The following is a 22,340-nucleotide window of genomic DNA, read 5'->3' on the forward strand; positions in this document are numbered from 1 at the left end:
AATGAAAACCATAGGTACTACTATGTCATTTCTTATAATTATCAGGCATGTCTTTTATATTTTTCGTGGTCCCCAATTTCCAAGGATAAGGAAGTGTCACACCTCGAATTCCAGTTATGCTTGACTAAACCACTAATTAATTATTCTTAAGCGTCAGTTTAAAATTACATTAGTATCGTTGGAATGGATGACGATATTAGGCTGACAACATATGAATAACGTCATTGGCAACGTGTACCTCTTTTTTACGCTCTTCTAAGCGCGTATGAAATCTCTATCCATCTCCATGCAAAGCCAAAAGTGATCCGATACTTTTTTTTTATATTTTTTTTCTTTTTACGGGAGAATTTTTCCTTAATGGCGACGCAAGTCGGCAACATACCCTTCAACATAATTGAATTTAAAAATTTTAAGTTTTGAAGTTTATTGTACGTACATATTCTATAAATTTCTCAAAATATATATAAAATTTGAATCAAATTTAATGACTTCTGTCAAAGATATACTTTCACGCGGACCGCTCCAGATAATCAATACCTTCATAATCAACCTAGTTTTTTCAGCACGAGGCTAGTGATGGAGCAAATTTTTTTACCAAGGATATTCGAAATATTAAAAATTAAATACACGAATAAGCCAAGGAATTCAAGATATACTATTTATACATAAAAAATTAATTTTGACCTTATATACGACATAGGGGTTCGAACCCCGTCCATCACCCTAGCTTCACTCCTGCACTAGGCATGGATATATAATTTCAAAATTGTAAAAAAATTTACTCATTAAATTTAAATTCTAATTCGTCTTTTGACTTTAATAGTAAAAGTGATAACAACAACAACAAACTCAATTTAATCCCAACAAGTGGGGTATGGGGTTAATGGTAAAAGTGACCCAATATAGTAATTGTAGGTTCATGAACCAAAACCATAAGTGTCTAGTCACAACAGTTAATAACAAAAATGATCTCAATCAATGCGCGTGGGTTTTGTCTTTCCACAAGCTAAGGACGAATTTTCCGAGCAACTTTCCTCTAAAGTTTAATCAAATACTTTTACTTATAAATAAAGCCTTCACGTCTCTACACTATAGTTAATTCAGCTAATAGCAACGTCGTAGTAATTATATGGAGTCTGAAAATTACACACAGTCTGACCTGGAAAAGTTAACGGAAAAGTTGAATCGCGGCCGAGAACTCACGCGCCGGCTAAGAGAAATGATAAAAAAACCAGAAGCAGATGTCGGAGATGTATTGACTGAGGATTTGGTGGGGAAAATAATGAGTTCATTTTCTGAGACTATATCGATACTAAGATCTAATGAATTCAGTGAAGTTTCTCAAATTGTGAAGTCGACTGAAGACTCAAGTGGTAGTTGCAAGACTTCGTCAATGAAAGATCGACGAGGACGCTACAAAAGAAGGTGATTTTACTATTCTTAGTATTTCGAATTCATATTATATGATAATGATAGTATTTGATTGAGCATGATTTTTTTTTTTTTGAAACTTATTATTTAAAACAAGCCTTAGAAATTTATATGACTATAAATTATCTGATTAAAAATATAGTAAAATAAAGTAAATTATTTTTAAATATAGAAATATGCCATTTTTTATTTAGATGGAATATAAAGAAAAAAATGTTATATAAATTGAGACAACACAACAACAACAACAACATGTATTGGCATATGAAAGATTTTCGCTAAGGAGTTCAAAAAAAGAAAAAAAAATTAAAAATAATTGTAGCTAGTGCGAATTGAACCATGAACTTATAAAGATTTTGAAAACCCTTGACTACCAAGCTACGTTTTTGGGTTATCTCAGGTGATTCAAAACATAGTATATAAAGGTAAAAGACAAAGTTTGTCTTAAATATACTGTTTAATTTTTCGGCGAAGGCCCGAACCCTCTTTCGCCCCTGCATACACATACCTTACACTTATCTTGTGTGAGATAGATAGATTATTTCTGATAAATCCTTTATATGAAAAAATATTTTTAAAATAGGCGTGTCACATAAATTAAGACGGAAGAACTATAGTTTTTTTATGGCTACAAAAGCTAAGCATGTTATTAAAAGTAAAACGGAAAGCTTAAAATTAAAGCTTTTTAATATAAAAAGTTGTTATTAGTATTATTTTGGACTAGACTAGAAGAAAAGCGAGACATGTGAAATGGAATAAATGAACAAGTACTTCTTATAACTCAGTATCTTATAGGGTATTATAGGCTTTTACGAGTAGTGACACAAAGATTATTCCACGTTTTAGCAAGTTCTATACTTTGGATTTGATGGTCTAGTAGTCATTTACTTCTTATTTATAGCATGTTTGGCCAAATTTTTAAAATTAACTTATTTAAAAAGTATTTTTCTCAAAATTATCTTTTTAAAAGGTGCTTTATTTAAGAAGTAATTTATTTTTCGTTAATTAATTTAAAAAATATTTTTGAGCAATAATTAGTGTTTGATCAAGATTTTAAAAGTGCTACATGTATATTTTTCTAAAAAAAAAATTCAAAAAGTAACTTTAGGAAGAAATAATTTTTTCTGCTTTTAACAAACTATTTCTGGGAGTAAAATACTTTTGACCAAAAAGAAGTTTGACCAAATGGGCAATTAGTTAACTAGAAGGAAATTTGGTCGGTTAAAATAAAACTGGAGGAAATTTGGTTGGATTCCTTGATGCCCATTGACAGTTTTATCCTTTAACTCAACCTAAAAATACAAAAATGTGGAAGACAAGATTTTAAGAGCATTTTGGTATCGAAAATGACTTTATTTTATAATTGTTGTTGAACAAGATATAATAACAATGATAATTTGATGGGAAAAGGACACTGTATAGAAGCTCTCTAAATAATAGCCAACAAAAATATATATTTTTTGTATATACATTCTCTATGTTATATTAAATTATATAAATTCTATATACTTTTTCGGCTACTGAATGTAAATAATTTCTGGCGCGGGCTAGAAGTGATAAAATCCCTAAATTGATCCTGGTACTTTTTATACGAAAGTTTAAGATGAGTGAAATTTTAAGTTTAATTTAAGTTTCTAACAAATGATTTTTCAACATGTTGATACAGGAAAACTTTAGAAACAACCATTAAAGAAACCTCAACTTTAGTGGATGATGGCCATGCATGGAGAAAATATGGTCAGAAGCACATTCTCAATGCCAAATATCCAAGGTTTGAGTCACCATCTTCACATTTTGTTAACCACAAGTATTTTTTTATTACTATAGTGTTCGAACCAATTTGCACGCACTTGTCTAATTTCACCCATATTTTTAGAGGCGGACCAAGGATTCGCATAGGCACCATTGTTGAGTAAAAATTTGATCAAATGCTGGAGTTGGAATCGAACGCAGACAATGCATTAAAAGTCAAGTTTTGCCCCCTAAATCGACTAATGCGCGCAATTGCCTAACATTTGAATCTTAGGGTGCCGTTCAAAATATATACTTTTATTAAAATCGATACACACACGCATTTATGTATATGCATGCATACATTTTTTCCGAAGTTACCGAGGGCGAGTGTACCCTCTATCCGAAGGGTAGGTTCTCCCCTGCATACACCTGCTATCTTTCACCAGATAGGTATTAGGTAACCTTATCTACCAAGGCTTTGCAAATTTTTTTATATTAAGCACAATTGTGAATAATCAAGAAAGCCGTATTTTTGTTACCTGTATATATATAATTTCTCTATGTTTTTGGAAAATTATAGTGATTGACATATGAATAGAATATGCAGGAACTACTTTAGGTGCACTCATAAATTTGATCAAGGATGCGAAGCAAACAAACAGGTGCAAAGAATTCAAGAAAATCCGCCACTATTTCGAGTCACGTACTATGGTCATCACACATGCAAAACTTTTCCTAAAGTTTCTCAAATGATCTGTGATTCACCAACTCATGATGAAGATTCTTCAGTTCTACTTAACTTTAATTCTACTAATAATCATCACCATTTTTTGGATTTGATGGTGGGAACTGTTGAATTTGCTGATTTATCTTTTGAATTTTAAACATTAATTAGGTTCGATCTCTTTTTCTTAATTAATTTCTCGTGTAATGGGGGAAGATATATATGTGGTTCAGAATAGGTGTAAATGATTTGTATAATGTTGACGTATAGTTTTTAGCAAAGCACTAGCTGGTTTGGAATGAGAATAATTTTTGCTTCAACATATATTTCTTTTCTATTGTTTGTTGTGAATGATGTGCGTTTGGACATAATAATTGTAAAATTACAAACAAACAAAAAAAAAAAAGATTTTTTTTAAAATCATATTTAAAAATTAGAGTTGTATTTGGACATGAATATAATTTTAAGTTGTTTTTTAAGTTTTGTGAGTGATCTGAGTGAAAGTTTTGAGAAACAACTTTTTGGAGTTTTTCAAATTTTCGAAAAATTTCGAAATTCATCTTTAAGTGAAAATTGAACATTTTATGGCCAAATAACGATTTCGAAAAAAAGTAAAAAAAATTCTTATGTCCATACGAGCTCTTAAACTAGTGATTTGATGTATGTATATATGGATACAATTACAAATGTGCATTAATACGTTAGCCTTTGTTCGCTTGGTTTTGTTCATTATTTACTTTTTCTTTCTAAATTAAATAACATACATATAGTTGATATATTCTTCAAAATCCTATCTTTACTCATAAAATTATCTTTTTTTTTGTTGGTTTAGTACATGTAGGGTGTGCATTCGATTTATCGATTCGATTTTGAGCCTTATCGATAATTACTTATCGATTATCGATTTGTACATATGCTTATCGTTATCGTTTCAATAAGGTTTCGATTTTTTCGATTTCGATTTATCGATTTTGGGGGCTTATCGATTCGGTTATCGATTACACCAATAAGAAAATTTGCGGGATTCCACAGAAAGTATATCGCTATAAACGCGCCTAACTAATATGGACAAAAAGAAGCTAAAATAAGACTAACACCATTTATAATATAAAAATTGTGTCAACAAGCACATGCAACAAAACTAAAGTAAGGGATCAAATGTATGCCACCAACACTCCAACGGTATAAAAAAAAACAAAACAAAACAAAACACATCATCACGGCTAATTCTGTTTTCTATTAATTTGAACTTCATTCCCTTGATCTTTAAATATGATCATTCCTTAAATATGGTAGAGGAAATAATAGGGTAAGGGACTTAGGGTAAAGGAAAGGGTATAGATTAGGGAAAATAATATTGTATAGCCGCTTTCAAAATAGTAGCGGAATATATATACATTCTGTATGTTATATTAATCTACACAAATAGGTAATTACTCATTTAACAAGTATCTACAATCTAGGGGTGTGCATTCGATTTATCGATTCAATTTTGACCCTTATCGACAATTACTTATCGATTATCGATTTGTACATATGCTTATCGTTATCGTTTCAATAAGGTTTCGATTTTTTCGATTTCGATTTCAATAACAAATAATCGATTCGATTTATCGATAAACCGATTCGAATGCACACCTCTAAGTACATGTCATTCGGTTTTTATTTAAATACTGTAGTTGATATGTGGGTCAACTAATACAAGATGAATAATATTTACCAGAAAAGCTTTCTTACACGAGAAAGGAAAAAAAGGTTCTAACTGGACAATTTCCTTCCTCTATGTTCGTCTTTTTAAGTGCATCTTTTTCAGTTTGAAAAGTTTAACTTATTTGAAATATAATGCTTAATTTCAATTGATGGACTAATTCAATCCCCCCCCCCCCCCCCCCTTCAACTACCAATCCTAAAAAAGCTTCTTCTCCTTGATCCATTTAAAAAAAGAAAAAAAAATTAAGACGGGAAGAATTTAGTAGGCGTTTGGACATGAATTCCAAAAAAGCATTCAAATTTGGAATTTCACTAAAATTTGAATTGAAGATAAAGTTGTGTTTGGTTATAATTTTTGCAACATATTTGGATGTCTTTTTTTTCAAAACCATGAAATATGATTTATACCCCACAACTTGTAAAAAAAATATCAAAACCACCCCAATTTGATTATCCTACTTGAAATAAACAATCAAAATACTATTTTTTAACTGTTATCGTATTCACAGAAGATGCAAAATCAATATCACATTTTCTAATTCTATTAACAATCATATAATCAAACTTCCAGTAGGCAGAGTTCAAGTATCAACTAGGATTGATGTTCCACCATCAGTTGCCAAAGATGTATCTGCCAAAGATGAAAACTGATGGGGTCATTTTATAAATTTTAAAAACATAGGGTAAATTTGTAGAATTAAAAACTAGCAAATTCTCATTTTCAATTGAAAAATTGGTAAGAACCAATTTTTCAAATTTGAAAATAGATTTTCAAGTGAAAAAGAAAAATTTGGTAAGAATGGGATAACCAAACATTATTTTCAAAAAATATTTTGAAAAAAAGAAAAAAAATTGTATGTCCAAACGGGCTCTTAATATTGGAATAACCAATTGATATTTTCTCTACCTCATTTTACGTGATACTTTTCCTTTTGTACTAAATGTTATAAAAAAAATACATCTTTCTCTTTTTGAAAGTTATTTAAGTTTAGCAATCTCATTTTATCGTTAATGACATGTCTTTTGAACCCCACTTAATGGTAATTTATTTTATAATTATAATTAGGGAGAAAATGAAAAGAGTAGAATATAAAATTACCTCCACTGATAAAAGATAAATTTTTTATCTATATCAGACATTAAAGGTTAAAAGTTATCTTTAATTTCTTAAACTCGATGTGCAATCAAATGCCTTCACTTAATTAGAATGAGATGAAGTATGAAATATTATCGGATTACCAATGAATGTCTGATCACGCCCGCATTTCCAACTCACTTGAGCTTTTGGGCCACTACCTAAGTAGGCGTTTGACCATAAGTTTTGGAAGTTTTTTTTGAAAAAAATTTAAATATGTATTTGTTAATAGAAATAATCTAGTTTTTGGGAGATTTTAAAAACCAAAACTTCAAATCTCAAATATAGTTTAAGACCTTTTTTTTGGGTCAAATCATGATTATTTGGAACTTTCTAGCTGAAAAAAGAGGTAAAAAGGATTTTTTTTAATATGTCAAATTTGCCCCAAAATTAATGTCCAACACCTTTTCAATTTCAAATCAAACTTTCCCAAATTAGCTTTTTAAAAAAATATTTGGTAATCCATTTCCAAACGGGTCCTAAATGAGCCCGCTTTCTTCTTCTTTTGTTTTTGGCGCCTTTTGACAGCTTCTTCAGCAAGCTTCTCCTTATGGAAAGTCTAAACCCTTTCTCTGTTTCTCTTAGAGTAAAAAATTTCCCAGGTACCTGTAATTCTGCTCGTTCTTCTTCATTGTGACATGGTCCGAAGAGAAATATGAGACATTCATTGGTTCAGAAACCAGTGGACAAGTCGGTATGTCATCTTATCCCCCATCAACCTATTCCTATTTTCCCGCATCAGAATTTCAGTTAACTTTTTATGTTTTTTGGTATTGGCGAAAAAATGTTTTACTTTGGGAAAATCATTTTTAGGAGTTTGGTTTAGTGTAAAATTTGGTGAATAATCGTACAATACCTAGAGTGTATTTGTATTTAGTCTCAATCAAATATTATCAAACAGTATTTGGCTGGTGAGTGGAAAATATTTTCCTGAAAAATATAGCGATTAATAATATTATTAGCAAATTGGAGAGTGCTTTGATGAAATTCTTGAGAAGAAAAAATATCTAAGTGATTGTCAAAGAAGGTAATATTAAGTTAAAAAATTAAGATAATCGTAAGAAAACTCACTTTTGCCCATAAGTGAGGAAAGTCATGTTTCCCTTTTGACGGAATTAGTTTACTTGGAAAATGGCTTCCGTCCCACATAACTTTCTCATTGAAAACATTATATTGAAAAATGGCTTTCGTAGTACCAACTGCACCTATAAAATAAGATATGGAGATAGTTGAAACATTTTTGAATACTACATGTTGCAATGATATCTAAATATTTATTGAAGTAAGTGATATGGAATTAAAGTATGGATATTTGTTAAAAAGAATGATTTCTACTCAGCACTCATAGGTGAAAGGAGTCATTTTTTCCTTTGGTAGAAAATAGTTTTCTACATGTAGGAAATTGTTTTTCTCAATCTGAAAAAAGCATCCTCTGCGATCATCGGTTTATTTGGTTGACTCAACAATTGTTATTTTGAGCTCCCTATTTGTAGTTGCCATGTTGCTCTGGTGTCCCCTCCCCCCCCCCCCAGAGATTAGATGAAGAAAGAAGGAAGGCAAGGCTTGAGGCGTGATACGATTGTAATTGCCCGTCTATGGGGTTAGCGGATAACGCTCCTTTGGGATACAACGAGCCTATTATCTGTTGAACGTGAAGTCTTTTACAAATATTTCACTCCAATATTACAAACTATATAGTAACATTTTTCGTATGGGATATGCACTCAAGAATATCTGATCATCACTAATAACTATCTTCACAAGGATTGTCCAATTGTAGTGTTAGGTGTTTGTCCAGATTTTCTTACCATAATTGATTTTCCTATCTCATGAAGGAAATGACAACATATTCACCTTGATTGGGTTTTCCTTTATGTAGAAGGAAATTATAAATCTTCCATATTTGACTAGTCCCTTTTCTTGTAAGAAAAGGTTTGGAGTTCTATAAATTGAAAATCCGTCCTTCTCATTCAGTAGCATCCACAATGTAGCCATAAGGGGCTTGAGAGTCTTGTTTAGGGGGAGAACTTTACGGGACAAGTGTTAGTGTGTCACTTGTGTTTGCCTCTTCGTGAGGTTGTTCTCTCGATATTTTGTACTCTCTTTTTATATAGTGGATTGCTCATCTCCGGCGTGGACGTAGGTCAGTTGACTGAACCACGTTAAATGTTTGTGTCTCTTTTTGTAGGTTTTTCTTTTGTTGTTGGATTTATCGTCGTTCAAGCTTTGCTTTACTAGCTTCCGCATGACACCTGGTTTTTAGGTCCTAACATGTAGAGAATGAATTGGAGCTTCTTTAATTTATTATCTCTTCATTTCTTTAGAATATCCATGAATTTTAGGCCTATTATGTGCTTTAATAATAATAGACCTATCAGGTATCCAAATACTGAATATTCCTAATGCAACTCTAGCAGCCTCCTATTTTTCTTGTGCTTCATACCAATGGCTTTCAGAATGTTCAATAAGGTTGTATACATCAATGTGAAAGACAATTGAGCACATTTCTCCAAATTTAAAGAAAGTTGTATCCTTTTCAGGTCAGAAACTTCAGCACTCGGTTCTCTTTGCCATCCTTTATAAAGCGCGTTAAAAAGTTGACCGATAGTCAGAAGGATGCTATAAGTAGGACTGGATTTGGCAATTTGCTCCTCATTCCAGATCAAATGCTTTCTAAAAACCTTTTAGTTGAACTGATGGAAAGATGGAATTATGAGAAGCGTGCTTTTGTACTTTCTCCGGGTGAATTAACCGTATCTCTCTTGGATGTTGCATTGATTTTGGGATTACGAGTCACAGGAAGTCCTGTAGTTCTACGAGAAGATACACCTTTCTTGGATCTAGAAAGAGAATATGGTGTTGCCCTGTGGAATAGAAAAATCACTGTTGCATCATTAGAACAAAGACTTGATTCTCTTGCTGAGACCAACAATGAAGATTTTGTGAGGACATTCTTATTATTCACGTTTGGAACTTTTCTTTTCCCAAGTACGAGTGGTAAAATTGATTCCCGGTACCTTTATCTTCTCGAAAACCTTGATACAGTGAGTAAATTTGCATGGGGAGCAGCTGTTCTTGCAGATGTATTTCACTGGTTGTACAAGAGAAGGAAGGAAAAAGTGCAATATGTTGGAGGTTGTCTTATTTTTCTTCAAGTAGGTTTCACAATCTATAGTTTTTATTTTGGTGACCTCAATTAATTTGTGTGTTTCCTATGGAACAGCTCTGTTTCATTTGATGAGTATTTGACAAGAAGTATTTAAGACAGATATACATTGTATCCACTCTATTAACTCCAACCTGAAAACTCAAGTCTTCGCTGTATTTGAATAGGTATGGTGTTTTGAACACATTGACATTGCTCGTCCAAGTTTAACGGACTGCTGCTCTAAGTTCCCACGTGTGTGCAACTGGGGAAGTAGTAAATCTCATCAGAGGCACTGGTTCATTAGCAAATTCAAAGAACTAGAGGCTAATCAGGTAATAAGGTTAACAGCAGTTGCGTTCCACTTTGTCTGATCCGGATTTTATTTCTATCTTCTTGGGATCGTGAGAGATTGTGCCTTTGTTATCTTAGTAAAGTCTCGAAGAACAACATAACTTTCCTTGGATAATTTGGCTCAGATATAAAAGCAAAAACAATCATTCTTTAGGCTATTTTGGCTCAGATATAAATTGAAGAGGACTCTGGTGTACAATAAGAGTTAGAGTTAGTAATAACCTATTTCACCTACAGCAGTAAATGAAAGGAAAGTTAGGAATATGAAGGAGGTGTTTTCTGATATTTCTTCTTCAATATATTGTTTTTCTTTCTTTCCCTTTCCTTCTGTTGTTGTACCCCTTATCTTCCATTCATAGCTTCTGAAATCCAAGTTTGTGGTCTCATCAATGCCAAACAACGATTTTGGAAACATGAAGAGTTTCATTATGCTTTGGAAAATTAACTTCTAGCGCCTCTCTCTCAATCTTCAGATAATTTGGAGCCTTGAACTGACTTCCGATGAGTCAAATACTGACATAATCAAAGAGTTGATAGAGGCAGAAAAGAGAAAAACATGGCCTGACATGAACCAACAATCTTCACTAGCTACTTGCTCTCGTACTGTAAGTCTTTCTTCCTCTTTTGACATATATTTTTGTACTTCAAGCTCTTTTATCCAAATATATTATGATAGTGATCCATTATTTGCCATAATTAATTGGAAAAAAGATTGTAGATTAACTTCTTTCTATTAACAGGACCGTACAGTGAAAAATGGATATCAACCAATGGTTCATTTGGTTGTTGACCTGGAAACTGAATCAGAGAGTGAAAGTAGCAGAGTGGCATATGGAATTCAAAGTTTTTCTTCTGATCCATCTGATAAATTTAGTTTGCATGAAACTGTATCAAGATCTTCTGCATGCCACTATGCGGGGAAAGAAAAAGAACGTACAGAGTTTTCACAGTCTTCAGGAGCAGATATCCCTATAGTTATCAGCAGTGATGTGAGCTGATATTCTTTTTGTTTCTTGTTTATATGTTTATTTTGCTTGAATATCACTAAATGCAGGGGATTTGATGTCTGTTTATGCAGGACGATTTGGAGGATGATCTGAAGAAGAAAAACCAGACTCTGGAAAAGCAAATACTTCAACTAAAGAACAAAAATGGTGATCTGATGCGAGAGAATGAAATCCTGAAATACCAACTCTCCTCGACCCTAAAGTTTAAAGAGCAGAACGTGAAACTACAGGAAGAAAATGAAAATCTGCAACAGGAGAACGTGAAACTACAGGAAGAAAATGGAAGTCTGCGACAGGAGAATCAAGCACTGAGCTTATCAACCAATACTCTGGTGAGTCGATTAGACAACCTTGTGTTTGATGGGATCAAGGAGGAGTGTCAGTAATATGAGATGTTTCTTTTGTTTGTTGAAATGTGAATGAATGAAGTCAAAGTTTCAGCAGAACTTTATTCTTTGCAATTCTTAAAACTAACAGTGGTATCATGGAATGAACAAAAATCTTGTTGGCTAGTCTATTAAGTGTTTCCGGAGGTTATTTTACTTAACTGCAGTTATTCTTGAATTGTTCTCTTGTTAGATTGGAAGTGCCACTTCCTACATATTAACTTTAGAAATGAAAAAAGATGATTGTGTCAAAATTTGTAGAAATTTACACATTGGAACTACCTAGATATACATCCTTCTCCGTAGCAATCTACCATCTACCAGAGATGGTAAACATGCACCCAAAAAAAAAAAACGAACCATATACACCAAAACACCTCACTTTCTTGTAATGCAGCAAGTTTAGAACCAGTATCAACTAATAATTTAACAAGGAATACTTCAATCTCAAAACAATTCTCCCTTTCTCAACACCAAGTTTTCCACCCGTCACTAACCAGTGACCAGGAGGATCTTGAGGCCCCTTACTCATCTCGGTCATGTCAACAAACTTTGCCAACTTATTACCTATAATATTCTCCCCTGTAAGAGAACTTGCATCGCCATTGTAATTCCCACAATTGACCTGTTTATTTGACTTATCATTTGGGGTGTGCTCCCACAGTGATCTTCGTATCGTGCATCCTGGTAGCCTTGAATATAGAAGCTTCATATACAACACATTTCTTGACCCAAAGTCCCAAACCCCAAGCTGTGCTCCCGTCACTATGTACACGCCAGAGTGATCATCACCAATAAAAGTTTCAGGGCACTCAATTGGTGCAGTACTCACGTGGGAGAAGTTCTTCCATTTCACCGGCTCAAACCACCTACTATCTTGCTCTTCAGGGCCCTGCCACTTTGGAGCGCCAATTGCTACATGAGTGTCCCAACATGGCAGAAGGATTCTAGGAAGGGAAGTCAGATGTTGAATATAGACACATAATCTATTCGACTTGGAACCTTCAAGAGCTAGCCGCATGCCAGTCACAGGCTTACGCCCCACCGACACCTGTAGTACAACATTCAAACAGCAGCTCAGGACACTGATACTTTATTAAATGGGAAAAAGTAGGCTTGGATCAAAATAAGACTGTCATATGAATATACCATTTAGGTGTACACTAGCTAAATCGGTCTAAATGTGAGGGAAACATTAACAGCTAAAAATGGATGACTTTCATTAAGTCCCCGATCCTTGAATTCAAAATTATTCTAAGCTTTTATCCGATAGCCATCAAACCTGACGGATCCTCAGGTTGTAAAACTGGAACTAATTTGATTTACGATTGATAACTTATTTGGAGGTAAGTTTGATTCTGACAAACTTTTTAGGAAGAAACATATCCTTTCCTTGATCAGTATAATAAATCAGCATTAACAAAAAACACTATTTTCAAATTCGGAAATCAGCATACTTGTTCTTGGCTAATATAGAGCTTTTGCCCCATCATGCTGAACTGCAGATGTGGGCAAACAGGTTCCTTCCGTTGTTGGCCTGGAAGTCTCGACTGTACAGGGGCCCATACCCTTGGGACCTGAAACTCCAAAAAATATCTCAGCTCTTCGATTTGAGGCTTGTCTGCAAGCATTCATACAACTAGAGTCATTTGTCACCATCATGAATCATAGAAATGACAAAGAACATCGATACAGAATATATATAGGAATAACTTTTTCCGTTAAACGAGATATCTTACATTCAAGATAGAGACTTATAGCGCGTGCCAGATGATCTTTCCCTTTGATCCCTTCAAGCAGAAGAGTTATAGGGAAGAATGACATCTCAATGACATCCGGAGATGATCTGACAGTTTTTGCCCATTGGGTGTGGCTTTGTTCCAGATCATCCCCTCCCCTTCTTCTGAAAATGACTGTGACATCCTGCATCAGATATGTTGAACAAAACCAATGTTTTAGGAATAACCAGCAAATGATGATTTTGATTTTCGCATAACAGTCAACTGACAACAATTACACTTATGACAAGAAATCATATAGAAGTACATAGTAGTAATTCCTTTGTCCAATTTAATTTGACAAAATTTACTGGGAGCACGGATTAAGATCTAATTTGACTTATTATTTTTTGTGACAGTAAGGGGAAGAAAAACTAAAATTGTTTTAGGCAAGTAGGTTTGACTGAAAAAGCACTTGTAAATGACTTTGAACTATTAAAATTTTGGAAGTTGTAGAACATTATTATTTCAGAACTCTCGAAGATCTTGGGAGTTGGTCCCAAGACAGGAAGACCATCACATAAATGGGAATGGAGGCAATATCTAATAGTCTTTGTCGGTACTACAACATGACAAATCAGTTATTAAGATAAGGCTTAATACATAGTTTACCCCCGAGTAGCCAAATCCCTTTGACACACCCCTCCTTCACGGGCAACCTTTTATACACCAAATGTTTCACAAAGTGTGTCTAATACACACCACTTTGGGAAATGTTTGGTGTGTAAAAGGGATTTTGCTACATGCTCAGGGAGGTAAACTATGTATTAAGCCTTAAGAGAAAGAAGAATCTTCCTTCTTGATATTCAAATGAGCATTACTTTTATGACATTTCTCTCGTGAATTACCCCTTAGTAGTGGAAAAGATCACACATAACTTTTGCTCCTATTCAAAAAGCAATAAAAACCAGAAGGAAAGAAAAGGAATGTCACAAACCTCTTTTCCATTCCCAGCAATATATGGAGCATTTATGGGTTGGGGATATATTCCTTGGCTATTGAATATTGAGGGATCGCTAGACTGCAAAATTAAATTGAGGAAAGGATGGGAAATTTGTGGATAGCGAAGGCGTCAGAAGACAAAAGATAAGCAATTTATTTGAAAGGAAACAGTCTAGAATAACCATTTCTTAAATAAGTAAAAAACAGCAAACCATACAAAATGGTACTTAAAGTTTGAAAACAAAGAAAATAATGGAACTAGCCTTATCCTTGTATTTCAATAGACCTGAACTTGTAAAGCTTCCTGTGCTGGAGAACCTCTGATTTCCGATATCATGAACATAACTTTTTATTTCCATTGTGGACAGAGGTGATGAAAGGTGCTGTTTAACGTAAATTACATCTTTACCACCGATAGTTATGGATGTAATTATGTGAGTCCCAAAAGTTTCAATGAAGCTGTAACAGACAGAGGTAGCCCCTTTTTAGCGAATGATAGAGGTTCTACCAAAAGTTTTTAGCATGTCAACTATATAAACAAATTTCACTTGTCGAAAGAAAAGCAATGAGAGATTCTAACCTCGCTAATGCGGGTGGGTCCCATGATGCTGGGACAGCTCTTCTAACACTTTCCTGTAAGACTAGCGGTGAATTCATGAGTTGAAGTCTAGAAAGTGGTATGAAATAGCCATCCATACAAAGTGTCTTTGTAGTGGTAGCATCTAAATGCTTAGCACCAGTGAAACTGAATGCTACATTGAAGCTACCAAGAGGAGAGTGGCTTGAAATATCAGCCTTTCTGTTAAAAAATTCCACCATCTGCAGTCAAAAGCACTAGAATAAGTTATAAGAGAAACGATAAAACTATTTTTTAACTAAAATTAGGAAAAGCAAAAGGTTAACCAAAAATATAGAAACTTGCACCAGCATTAGAACACACAGACCAACGAAGACCCTTTACCAAAAAAAAGATGAACAAAGACATGGAAGATATCACTGTGAAGTGTGAACTAAATACTAATTATACATTTGAAAACTACCAAGTAAAATAATGCAAACGTACAAAAAGGCGTCGAAACATTATAATCCAACCAATATTTGCAAGATTTGTTGCATTTAAATTTAATGGTTGATTCAAAAGAAAAAAAAAACCGGATGGTGATGTTTGGCAGGGTTCAGAAGGGAGAACCATTTCTAAAAACAGGAGCTACATTTGGAAACCAGTTGATGGAGAAGACTTGGCAAGTACATGCATATGGTGAAAATAGAGGAAAAAGAGAGAACTTCTTATTGTGCTGGTCAACACTCTACAAGATGGGCACATTTATCTGCAACTTTTTTAATGAAGTAATAATATTTTTGTTATGGAAAAAACCTAGTATACAAATGGTTTCCGGGAAGTTGAAAACCTACACAAAAATATGTTTCTCTACGAAAGGCGTCCAATCATCTATACTAACAAGAAGGGCCTTACAAACAAGGAGATTGGCTAATCCTGCCGACAAGAGAAAAAGAAGGTCAACAACACATCTTTTTTTCATTTGAAACCGACTGTATCCCCCCACTACCAAACCTGAAATGCTGACTAGCAGAAGGGGAGAATGGAATTTGGGCCCTGCAATGGTAGAACCCCATAAACCAAGCATACTACTTGAGTTTCTTTTCTTCTCTTTTGCACCAAAACTTAACAGAAAGAAAAACATTCCCTCGACAAGAAAATTTTGGTCTCTGCCCCTTCAAAAACTCTCCTATCCCTCTTCCTCCAAGGTATATCTTACGTTTCCTTCTCTCTCTATAGAAGTCCTGTTAAACATCACATCCTTACCTGTAGTCAACATTGACTGCTGTATTACACATAGATTCAGTACCGCCACAACTAGCTTGCAACGAGGCAATGCACTAATGATCCATGTTTGTACATGAAGCAAGACCTATGCCTCCTTTTCATTAGAATTTCAGTTGTTAGGGCTGCACCTTTTGCTACCAGCCAAAGCCCACATGAACACACATACCTTCCTAAATGATTTGCGAATCCAAATTGATAGGTGAGGAGCCCAGCATTTCTCTTTTCAATACTCCTAAATATTTAAGCTTTTACTAACGGATTTGCATTTCGTCTGTTCACTCATCTCGCTTCTCATCCCCGTCTCAACTTTTCGTTTTGTTTTCTATTATTTTCTCATGTGATCTAATTTTTCTATAGTTCTATATAAATTTTGGATATATTATAAATTCCTTCATACATTCAAGCCAAGCCAAGCACGATTTTATAACACAAGGGATATTCTTATCACAAAAAATTTGTGCCAGCTCTAATCTTACCCTCCAGCAAATGTAGATCTTCAAACTCTGTACTACGATTAGCATATTACAGTTCACCTCCATCCCTTCATATCTCAATCCCCGATGTACAGTCTCTTCATGCTAAAAAAAGTTTAGACTTTAAGAGGGAATGATCTGGTCTAGCTTAGAGTAAAGACGGCACACTCGGAGCTTAATAATTCAAACAAGAAAAATGGAGAAACCGCCACAATTGGCACACCATTCGTCAAAAACCCGTCAATTGTTCTCGAGTCATCTCACAGAGAGGCCCCTCCCCCAATAACCTCCAGCATACTCCCTGCTCATATAAACTGTAAAACTTGTAGGTATTCCTTTCCTTTGATAGCTTTGGTACCCACTCCTCCCAAATTCCAGCACTGGAATACTAACAATATGTTGAGGATTGCTTCACGCACTCCATACTCAGCATTTTCCTATGCGGCAACAAGCACAATCCAGCCCGAGCACAAAGTTTCTCGGACTATTGCTTCAAAACAAAAAGTTTTAGGCTTGTAGCTAGAGTCATTGTAACTCTTACCATCTTGACCCTTCTTTTCTTCTTCCTCGCGCATATAGATACCCAATTAATTACTCCCTTTATCCCAAATTATGTGACACAATTTCCTTTTTAGTTTGCCCACAAAATGACACTATTCTACATTTAAAAACAATATAACTTTAAAATTCTCGTTTCACCCTTGATGAGATTATTTATGTTTCAAAAGTCTTTTCTTTCTTAAATAATGTATCCAATCAAACAACAATAACAACAACAAACCCAGTAAATTCCCACAAGTGGGTATTGGCACGTATCCAATCAAACAATGTCACATAAAATGGAAGGAAAAGAAACTAGCAGAAAACATCACTAGATTGACATAACAAAACAGTAAAACCAACAATTCTCTAACTTAATAAATTCAAACACTAAAAACAGCCATTTGGTGAGCAGACATACCTCATTATAATTGCAAACACTAGAACCATCACGACCACCAGGCTCCTGAAAATTCTTAATATCCCTTGAAATATTAGGCAGCACTACTTTATCATATAAACAAAGATCCCTTGTATGCTGCTGCTCTTCATCAATTTCTACAACCCTAGACCCACCAACCCCCTTACAATATAGCAATCTTGTATCATAATTCACATCAAATCCCCTTCCTAATGATTGCACTGCATTTATAGCTGTATGAATTGCTGCTGTGTTATTTTCTTCCATTACATCCCCAAAAATATAAACTCAACCCAAATCCGAACCAAAAAAAAATATCCAAACCAAAACTAGTACTTAATGAGTCAAGACAAGTATATGACCGAGATAGATTTAGCCAGATATGGAGGAAAAGTCCAGTTTCACTGTATATATATATACTCTAGATCTTTGAATCTATCAAAGGAGATTTTTTTTCAGATTTTGTGATTGCTGCTGTATCTAATTGGGTCTATTTTCTTTCCCCTGTACCTAAACATGTGCGTAACGACTTTGGGTAAATTCTTTTTTTTTTTTTTTTAAAAGCTTTATTTACTGTGTAGTGTATATTGTATGTAATTTTTTGCTTTCGGTATCTAACTATTGTTGTCCAAAACTTGCATTGACTCTTCTGACATTTTTTACTGTATTTTCTGTTTGATTATTAGGGAAATGTACACATGGTTTACTGATTTATACTTTTTGGGTAGATTTGGTTAAAGACAAATCATACAAGGATTAGTAGTTAGTACTAGTATATAATTTTTTCAGAAAATGTTTTTCATTTACTAAATAAACACTAGATATTTTTAAATATTTTTCATCATAAACTGAAATAATGATCCTGCGTAGTCAAAATGACAATTACAAAATATGGCGAAAAGTACTTGGAATAGGTTTTGAGGGATTTGAGGGGTAATTATATCTTTACTATGTTTATGCAAGTATTAGAAATTCTTGCATTGCTAATATCATATGTGTTAGTTATTCCTAGAATAATACCGCACAGAATGTATAACTAATATAAATATTAATAATACGCAGGTTGAAAAAATATACCAAATAAGGAATTGATAATACGTAAAGTAATATTTACATTATGTTTTCTAATACCTTCTACCAAACGACCTCTAAAAACTAATAATGCGAGGTATTATAATATAGTGATGAAGGATTATAGTACACAAATTATTTCTTGTGGAATGTTTAATTTGGCATATTATAAATTTGTATTTAATGTATGGAGTAATATATATGTTTAAAGTTTGTTACAATCATGAGGGTTAACTTTGGTTCTTGCATAACATATACATGTTATCTATGAAAAAAATATAAGTAACAATCACATATTGTATAACTTAATACTGAGTATTATATGGAGATTAAGTTATTTTTAAAACCCAATCAAACGACCTTAGAGGTCATTTAATTTGAAGACAAGTTATGTAGACATTAATGCTAGAATTACTAATGCAGATAATAACATTGTATTGACAATTAATGCAAAGTTTATTTTTTGTTAGGTGTTTGGTATTGTACTATACATTAGATGCATAAAATACTATTTAAAATATGTGTTATTCTATAAACTAAAAAATAGTTTACGTTTATACCCTAACAATCTAGGAAAAAGACAAGGGTAGTTTTGTCTTTTTGGATGTTTTATACATATATAAGTTATATACATGCATTATTATTCCATGTAGTCGGAGGTATAAGACAATATTAAAATTGGTATATAACATTATATAAGTAATAGCTATACATAAATAGAAAACATAAACCAAACATTAGATAACTAATACAACTTTTATCCCATGATTGTTTCTTTCTATATTTCAAATCAAACGTCCTCTAAATTTTTAAATTAAGTTTTATAAATTGAAAATTTGGTAAATTGACCTATTTCTTGAGTCAAGTAGCCCATCCTCTTTCCATTTATAGTCGTATGACTACTTCAACGTTTCATTGGATGTAATAAAGGGATTAGATGTAAATAGTAATACTTATACTGTAGCCAAAAGTTTTAACCAAACATAATATAACATAACCCCACATTTTATGTGGGAATTATTATCTTATCCCTTCAAACAAACAACCCCTTAAAATATAGGATTGTAATATTGGCAAATTAATATTTAAGCTCCATATTTCTCCAAAACGTACATTGTATCTTCCTTAACTCACTAGCGACTAGGTATTGTCCATAGATGTAAATAGTTATATAGTATTGTCCATAACCAAAATCTAAGATATACTCATTGAATGAAAATGTAAAGTTCTTCTCATTAATGCCTCAAAATATTACTCCCTCCGTCCCAGCGGAGTTTGTATTTCGAGAGTCAAATAAGTTTATATTTGACTGTAATTTTTTATTTGTCTTTTAGATATTTTGAATTGTTAATTATTGTGACATATAATACTTTTATGTAGTTTTCAAATATATATATTTTGTTTCCAAAATTTTAAAGATTTTATCTCTCAATTTACAGTCAAAAGTAAGAAATTGACTCTTGAAATTCGAGCTCCGCCACATAAATTGGGACAAAGGGAGTATTTTTCAGGTAAAAATCAAAGTGTGACGCATGAGGTATAAGATAAAAATTTTAAGGTTGTTTCTTGGTGGTTACCTATTTAAAATGAAATTGGAGAATTTGCAAATTTTCTTGTAAATATTTATTGTCAATTTAGGGGTGGCAATTTGAGCACAAACTCATTTGACTATTTTATTGATGAGCTAAGACGAGCAATTCCCAAGTTGACCCACCATTGAGCCACCAGCCCAAGTTTGACCCGTGATACAGCCCTTAACATAATCCGTGACTACAACATCCTATTTAACGAGAAAATTCACAATTTCTACAACTTTTCCTTTGGAAATTGTATCACCTTTTCTTTAAAAGTAATAATTGTTGAAAGAAGCAATCCAAGTATTCTAAAAGACAACAGTAATATGAAATAAAGCGTAAAAGAAGAAAGCTTTGAGTAAAGGTCTAACAACTTATCTATTATGAGTGTTGGGGTGAGGCCATGTTTGTTGACTCCATGGTGATGGATGGGGGACTGGAATTGGTGTCGTAGGGTATGGGTAGGGGTGGAGATGATTGGAGTGCATCCAAAGTCGAATCATGATGTTGTTTAGCCCCAGTTGGAGTCCTTCCGCTACTATTTGGGCTAGGTAGCTTGGGTTTCCTATTTGGACTATGATGTCTCTCCTTTCTAGTTGTAAGCTTATGTTCAAGGCTTGTCCCATTAGTCCCCATTCCACCCATGATTAGGGTGCATGATCCGCTTGGATGGGCCTTGTGGTGAAGAGAAGAGGGGTTTGGGGTTGAGATACATTCTGTGGATGTGTCCACACGTACCTCCGAGGCCTTGGGTATCTCCTGTTGTAATTGGTGGGTGGGAGCCTTGGCATTGTATATGTTATCGTTAATAGGGGTTGTGTCTTGTAGAGGAAGGGAGTTAAGGCTTTTTTATATACTAACGAGTTATCAGTGTCTAATGTGTTTGGGTCCAATGTGTTTGAGACTTGGACTTTGGCAGCCGTTTCTCTCTTCATATCTTTCACCTTGTCTTGTGCATTAATGGGATTGAGATTAGGGATTGATAAGGTGAAGGGGTGTTTTGAACTATAGTTGATATCTTTAAGTCTACTGGGTTCTTGGGATGGGATAACAGACTGAATTTGTGGGCTAATCAAGCCTTGCATTAATGAGGAGAATTGATTGGATGTGGGAAAGGAAGGGTCTATGTCCATGATTTGCTCCTTTTTGTCTTCTCTTGCCGTCACACTAGATGATATATGAGTATGGTCTTATGTTTGGGAGGTATTAATGCCCAAGGGTTCTTGTGAGTAAATGCTATCATTGATGAGGTGTGTTTCCTTATTTAGCTTGTGCAAGTTTTGGTCCATTGAGGAAAGGGATGAGGTGCCGATACTGTTAATATTTTTTTGACTAAACTTACTACCTAGGTCAACTATGTCATTAGAGTCAGCAGAGGTATTTGTTTTTGGTCGAGGTGAGATGTCCTTAGGGTTTGGGGTAATATCCGTTGGTTTTCTAGTAGGATTGATCCTAGGGTTGCTAGGTTGGCAAAGGGTGGAATCTGGGCTTGTTTGTTTCCGGTGTATTTGGCTGAGAATATGATTTGAGGTAGCCCTACTTGGTCCCTCTAGGCTGCTGGTAGGGTTACGGTTTTGGGCGTAGTTTGGCGGTATTTTGATTTTTTGTGTGTGTGATACTATGGTCCAGTGGTCAATTTGGTGTGTGATGCTCTCTAATTGGTTTTGTTTATGGGTTTGTCCATGGGATTGGTCTTGGCTGCCCGGTGCTCCTTGGTGTTTTGGTTTAGAGATTTGATGTGGGTATTGGTTTTTGCCATGGCCAAGCCTTCCGCAACTTGTGCAAAGGAGATTAAAACCTTCATATGTAATATTTTGTATGTGTTTTCCAATAACAATGTAGGTTTTGAGTGGTTTTTCTATGGGAACTAAGATGCAGAGACATACATATTTGCCTCTGATCACGCCCAACTATGCCTTATAAAAAGGACACGCGGACGTTGCAAATATAGTCTGGGTATTTAGGCCTAGAGTCGAACCCACAGAGAATTAACCTATCAATTACTTTCTTTGGATGTACTCAATTCTATGGAATCAACTTCCCCAAACTTTATAATTCACAGTTGATGA

General features: G+C 34.0%; 3 protein-coding genes across 3 annotated transcripts; 2 read left to right on the top strand and 1 right to left on the bottom strand.

The window, feature by feature from the left end:
- LOC109233321 (probable WRKY transcription factor 70) lies at positions 1,080-4,213 on the top strand. The gene is made up of 3 exons (XM_019399160.1): positions 1,080-1,425; positions 3,098-3,202; positions 3,773-4,213. The coding sequence occupies exons 1-3, from the start codon at positions 1,130-1,132 to the stop codon at positions 4,047-4,049; spliced, it is 678 nt and encodes a 225-aa protein (XP_019254705.1). The 5' UTR covers positions 1,080-1,129; the 3' UTR covers positions 4,050-4,213.
- LOC109233323 lies at positions 7,257-11,755 on the top strand. The gene is made up of 6 exons (XM_019399162.1): positions 7,257-7,428; positions 9,275-9,889; positions 10,068-10,214; positions 10,707-10,838; positions 10,974-11,222; positions 11,312-11,755. The coding sequence occupies exons 1-6, from the start codon at positions 7,390-7,392 to the stop codon at positions 11,624-11,626; spliced, it is 1,497 nt and encodes a 498-aa protein (XP_019254707.1). The 5' UTR covers positions 7,257-7,389; the 3' UTR covers positions 11,627-11,755.
- On the bottom strand, positions 11,870-18,143 carry LOC109233322 (MACPF domain-containing protein CAD1-like). The gene is made up of 7 exons (XM_019399161.1): positions 17,627-18,143; positions 14,927-15,165; positions 14,610-14,805; positions 14,342-14,425; positions 13,366-13,549; positions 13,084-13,247; positions 11,870-12,677 (listed from the first exon to the last, which is right to left on the bottom strand). Exons 1-7 carry the CDS (start codon positions 17,891-17,893, stop codon positions 12,045-12,047), a joined length of 1,767 nt encoding a protein of 588 aa, XP_019254706.1. The 5' UTR covers positions 17,894-18,143; the 3' UTR covers positions 11,870-12,044.

The sequence above is a fragment of the Nicotiana attenuata genome, chromosome 10 (assembly GCF_001879085.1).
Source record: "Nicotiana attenuata strain UT chromosome 10, NIATTr2, whole genome shotgun sequence".
Classification (NCBI taxonomy): Eukaryota; Viridiplantae; Streptophyta; class Magnoliopsida; order Solanales; family Solanaceae; genus Nicotiana; species Nicotiana attenuata.